The 5,849-nt window shown below is 31.5% G+C and overlaps 1 protein-coding gene across 2 annotated transcripts; it reads right to left on the bottom strand.

The window, feature by feature from the left end:
• Positions 1-2,026: 2,026 nt before the first annotated feature.
• Positions 2,027-4,979, bottom strand: LOC143202633 (uncharacterized). Of its 2 annotated transcripts, XM_076414288.1 has the most exons (3): positions 4,862-4,979; positions 4,083-4,577; positions 2,027-3,980 (listed from the first exon to the last, which is right to left on the bottom strand). In XM_076414288.1, the coding sequence occupies exons 2-3, from the start codon at positions 4,099-4,101 to the stop codon at positions 2,038-2,040; spliced, it is 1,962 nt and encodes a 653-aa protein (XP_076270403.1). In that variant the 5' UTR covers positions 4,102-4,577; positions 4,862-4,979; the 3' UTR covers positions 2,027-2,037. The 2 variants fall into 2 exon arrangements, with proteins under 2 accessions (XP_076270403.1, XP_076270402.1); XM_076414287.1 differs by having other exon boundaries at positions 2,027-4,577.
• Between the last annotated feature and the right edge of the window lie 870 nt (positions 4,980-5,849).

The following is a 5,849-nucleotide window of genomic DNA, read 5'->3' on the forward strand; positions in this document are numbered from 1 at the left end:
TTAGTCTACTATGAGAAAAAACATGATTAACTATATGTCATTTAAAAGAACAAATTAATGTTTTTATATTTATCTTAAGAAAATTCCTTAGACTCGTTGAACTATTTAGTACAATAATAAATTTAGGAAATTTAATGTTGAAGTTATAATACGTTTAAACATATAAATTCCCAATATAACATTTTATTATAATAAAAGCTTAATTTGTTATGTATCTCGTTGATTTAATCCTTTTTAAGCGTATGACAGTAATAACATAAATTCAAATAATAATTGTGAATGCTCTGCAGAATTACGTCGATACTTTGTCATGTGACTGATGTCGACAAAAGTAGCATAAAAATGGGAATTATGTCGAATATAATGGGCGCTGAAACCTGTTGTTCGACAGGGATAAATTCGTCAATCTGATTTCGTCATAAACGAGAACTAAATCTGATAGATAGACCAAACCGATTACAGGAATAATTTTTTAAAATGAACGTTTTGCAAACTTTCTGATTGTTACAAATTTTTTATATCATTTTGTATATCTGTATTTATATTTTATATTCTAGATGTTACATTCTGCATTAATATATTATTATATTATTATATTATTATATTATTATATTATTATATTATTATATTATTATATTATTATATTATTATATTATTATATTATTATATTATTATATTATTATATTATTATATTATTATATTATTATATTATTATATTATTATATTATTATATTATTATATTATTATATTATTATATTATTATATTATTATATTATTATATTATTATATTATTATATTATTATATTATTATATTATTATATTATTATATTATTATATTATTATATTATTATAATATTATATTATTATATTATTATAATATTATATTATCATATTATTATATTATTATATTATTATATTATTATATTATTATATTGTTATATTATTATATTATTATACTAGCTGACCCGACAGACTTCGTCCTGTCAAAAAGATTTGTAATGTGGCAGTTTTTGTGCCTACGTATTTTAAAAAATTCTCCTGAACAGAACCATCACCCTGGTGATAGGGCGTTGTGAATAAAAAATAATTAAATAAAACATATATAAGGATTGAAAAGTAAGTAATCGCTTTATTGTTAATCATGTGAATCATAATTATTATTATTATTATCATTATATTGCTTTGTGGTATACGATGTTTTTTGTTTGATTACCTGGCGCATAGATAAACAAATCTGATGGTTTTCCAACACGGGAACAGGCAACATACAATTGACCATGTGAGAAACATGGGTTTTCTAGATTAATACCACAAACACTTAATGATTGCCCCTGGGACTTGTTTATAGTCATAGCAAAAGCAAGCCGTCAACATGTCTATAGGAAATTTGCCATTACCAATGTCAATGAGTTGTTTAGAGAATATGTTTCCAGATTGGTCATTTTGCAACTCGACACGCATATTCTTGCTTAAATGAAGTACTTTAACATGTTTCCACAAATTGGAGGACTTTAGACATGCATTGAGTTCATCAGCTGGCGTTGATCGTGGAATCACTGGCAATGTTTGACGAAAATCTCCTGCTAATAAAATCATTGCACCACCAAATCGGTTATTATTGCTACGTAGATCTTTTAAGGTTCTGTCTAAGGCCTCCAAAGATTTTTTATGTGCCATCGTGCATTCATCCCAAACAATCAATTTACATTGCTGCAAAACCTTTGCCATTGCAGAGTTCTTCGAAACGTTGCAGTTTGGAGTTTCATTGATTTGCATATTTAATGGCAATTTTAGTGCTGAATGGGCTGTTCGACCACCTTCAAGCAAAGTTGCTGCGATTCCCGACGAAGCGAGTGCAAGTGCAGTTTTATTTTGTGAGCGAATTGTTGCTAATATTAATGAAATAAAAAAAGTTTTTCCTGTACCACCAGGTGCATCTAAGAAATAAATCCCTCCAGTTTCATCATTTGTTACTTTCATAAGAGTTTCAAATACATACTTCTGTTGTTCATTTAACAGTGGAAGATTTGTTTGAATTTATTCTTTCAAAGCGTTGAGATCATACAGTCTTTCTCGATGCAACACTTGGTTAAAAGCGTCATGCATTGGACGATTGGGCGCGGTCAGGCCTAATTGAATTAATAGTTTGTTTGACATTATCAAGCACATGTCCTCAATTGAAATCAATGCTTCATTGTAAATTTCTTCACTGATTTGTATATTTGGATTTCCCATTCTATTCCGTATTTGGTACAAAATATCATCACACATATAATATTTGTACTTCATCCACAAATCAATTGGGTTTGATGGGAAGCATGTAGATATGATTATAGAAAACAATGTTCGTATTTGATGAGTGTGTGATGATATTACAGCATCATTGAGAGTTTGATCCCAATGAGCGTCATTTTCAAGCAATTGCAAACGTTGACAGGCTTCTCTGTAGGATCCACACAATTCACCATCAACAGTTCGTAACTGTTGGAATGATGTTGGGCCACGTACATTGACTAATAGCAGTCGTAAATAAAAACATTCATCATTGCTTGGATGTACTGAATAAATCCGGCCAATCGCATCGGTGGAATATACATCTGTATATCCTGGAACTGGTTTTCCTTGTTTCCGTCGTATAAATCTCCTTGAGGATTGATTCCAGGTATAATATTTTGGCATTTCAGAATATAGCAATGTTTGTGCGAAATCATCGTTTTGGCATGTCTCAAAAAAACTGGTTAATGTAGTAGATGGTGGCTGAGCAGCTCTTTGTACTGCGTTCTGTGCTGTAAAATACACTCTTTGTCCATTTTCTAAATGCACAGCTAAGTGAACAACAGAAGGGTGTCTCTCATGAATAGGAAAAGAAAATATTCGCCAAACTGCTTCATTACTACTGACATAGCGGCCCATTTGGTATTGGGTAACTTCATCATTATAATTCTCTGCACCAATTTCAATCACAGCCATATCACTCCCTTTGCTTACATATTTGCAAATGTATTTAATCGATTTCACTGAATGGCAAGATTCAACGTTGATGTGTGCTTTGAATGTCTTTGATAAAATGGGTGAATATGGAACAATCCAACGATTATCTATTTCAATATCTTGTTGATTTAATTTGACAATTGTTGATTTTCCATTGTCTGCTGTCGATCTGCGACGATACAATGGATAACCGTCATTACCAGTAATTGTTTCCGATATTAATGTCCGTGGATATCGTTTTGAACATTTACCATCCATCATACACGGTGAATTTTGATTAAGAGTTCCACAGGGACCATGTATCATGTTTTTGATAACTACCTCATGCAATCCAGGATCTACTTGTACATTAGGGATTTCAGCTGATATCACTGCATCAACTTCATTTGGCCTTATCTTTTCAACCAACCAAATCAAAATGTGTGCATGTGGCAATCCTCGTTTCTGCCACTCCACAGAATACATCCAGCAGCGTGTCTCACCAAACACATTATGTTTTACGATGAAATTCATTAAAGATTTCAACTTTTGTCTAAAGACTCTGGCTGTAATATCATGACGATCAATGGATGATTTCCCAGGTAATAACTCCTGCTTAATTTCTATCCATTGCGGATTGCATGTAAATGTGATGAACAAATCTGCTGTACCATAATGACGAACATACGACATGGCATCTTGAGCATATTCGTGCATATGCCGAGGGCTTCCGATGTATGTTGCTGGAAGAATAGTCATCCGACCGACATTCTGTGCATTTCCATCAGTATTAATCGCATCTCGAAGGTGAATATACTCTTCAGATCGGAGTTTGGTTTGATTCAACCTGATGAATGTTAATCTCTCCGTTTCAATTTTAACATACATGTCATCAACATATTTGTGATATAATCGCCGACATTTCAATATGCGATTATCTGCATTTTCCCGAATCATTAGGCGGTATGAATAATAGTTCATTGAACTGACTTTTTTGTTGGTTTCAGAACCTGTAAACAGATTTTGTTTTAATAACATTCAAATATAAAATTAAAATACATAATATAGTGACTGAGATATTATCGCCATAGCTAAACTAATATTTTAGTTACCTGTAATGGGATTTATCATTTTTATTGATAAATCGTAGCCATCTTCACCTTGCCAAAATATAATGGGATATTGCAGTGCATCATATGAGCGGTGTGTTTCCTTTATAGGTTGTAATTGAAAATTCCGACGATGTAAAAAATATCACGGGATTCCAAGTTTTCTCCAACTACAACGATAGCAACTTCATCAATAGTTGGTGCATTAAAACGTCTTGTATGTTGACCTGCAGGTGTTTTATCAGCTCTGATTACAATTTTGTGATTATCGGATGGCATCAGATCCAGGGCAGTTTTAAACAATATAATCAATTGATTGTGTTGATGAAATAAAGTTTGTAATTGTTCTACAATAGACCTTTTTACTAAATTGTTATGTGCACAACGCAGATCAATTTCTTGTGGTGAATTGCCCATAAAATAAATTTGCAGGAATTTGTTGTCGCTATCTGACACTGGTAACAGTGAACCTGCTCTGTGATATATTTGCCCTTGTATCTGTAAATAAAAAAAATATTATGGTGTGGTATAAATTAATGGATTGTCAATGATCAAACTTAAATAATATTTGATCTTAAAAAGTATATATTTAGTTTTAACTAATATCTATCAAATATAAAATATAATAAAAGTGTCACTGAAACTGAATCACCATATAATATGATGACTAAGTGATATATTTCGTAATGATTAAGAAATTGAAGATTAGTAACACATCTTTACTTTGGTGACAGAAAATTTTGTTCGCTAAAATAATTATGAGTAACTGCTATAATACATACCTTGAAAGTTGGCATAAAATTTTCCCGAACTGCATTTGTTGCCCCAAATGAAGTCATTTGAAAGCAATTGTTATATTGTTGAATATGTGTCAAAAAGTGTATAGAATCTGTTCCTATTCCTGAAACCAATGAGTACAATGGTTCTGGTGGTGGATCCAATTGTATCAATTTCACTTTACCATTTGCGCAACACAATCCATTGGCTTCGTTTTTGTATTTTAATGCCTTACAGTGTGAGCAAACCAAGTTCATAGAACCAATAACAACACATTGGTAGTTACTGTAGTCAATTGACACATCGTAACTGAAAGCAGCTGGATTCAAACTTGCGCGATTATTAGTTGAATGTCGCGCTCGCGCTTCACGCGTTTGTGATATCCGAATTCTTTCACGTTCATTTCCGTCGTCACGTTCTTGTGCAGTACGATTAGATCGGTAATTAGCTTGGTTTATAGCATTTCTGGTTCTTCTACCTAAATTGCTTCGTCTTATAGGAGGCATATCAAATATAAATTATTTTTTCACTAATCACGAACTAAACAAACACTAACTAACTAAACACTCTGCACAAAACACGATATACGAATTTGTTTCGTGTATCACTTGACAATTCATCTGTCATCTGTCAAAAGTCATCTGTAACAGACAACTTTTTTTTTTAAATTTGATATGACTTGAACTCAAATCCTTTTAAGCCGTACGAATTGTTTTATTTATTTAAAATTTGAATTAAATTTTAAACAAATAAAAAATTTTAAATAAATAAAACAATTCGTACGGATTAAAAGGATTTGAGTTCAAGTCATATCAAATTTAAAAAAAAAAAGTTGTCTGTTACAGATGACTTTTGACAGATGACAGATGAATTGTCAACTGATACACGAAACAAATTCAAACAAAAAGGGCTATTTTTAGGGTTTTTCCAGCAATAATTCTAATTTTTCTCGCCGTAAAAACCATCCCTGAACTTCAACGAACATTTTAAAAA

The sequence above is a fragment of the Rhynchophorus ferrugineus genome, unplaced genomic scaffold (genome assembly GCF_030347505.1).
Source record: "Rhynchophorus ferrugineus isolate W39M unplaced genomic scaffold, kcgeb_rfMv2 rfM9, whole genome shotgun sequence".
Taxonomy (NCBI): Eukaryota; Metazoa; Arthropoda; class Insecta; order Coleoptera; family Curculionidae; genus Rhynchophorus; species Rhynchophorus ferrugineus.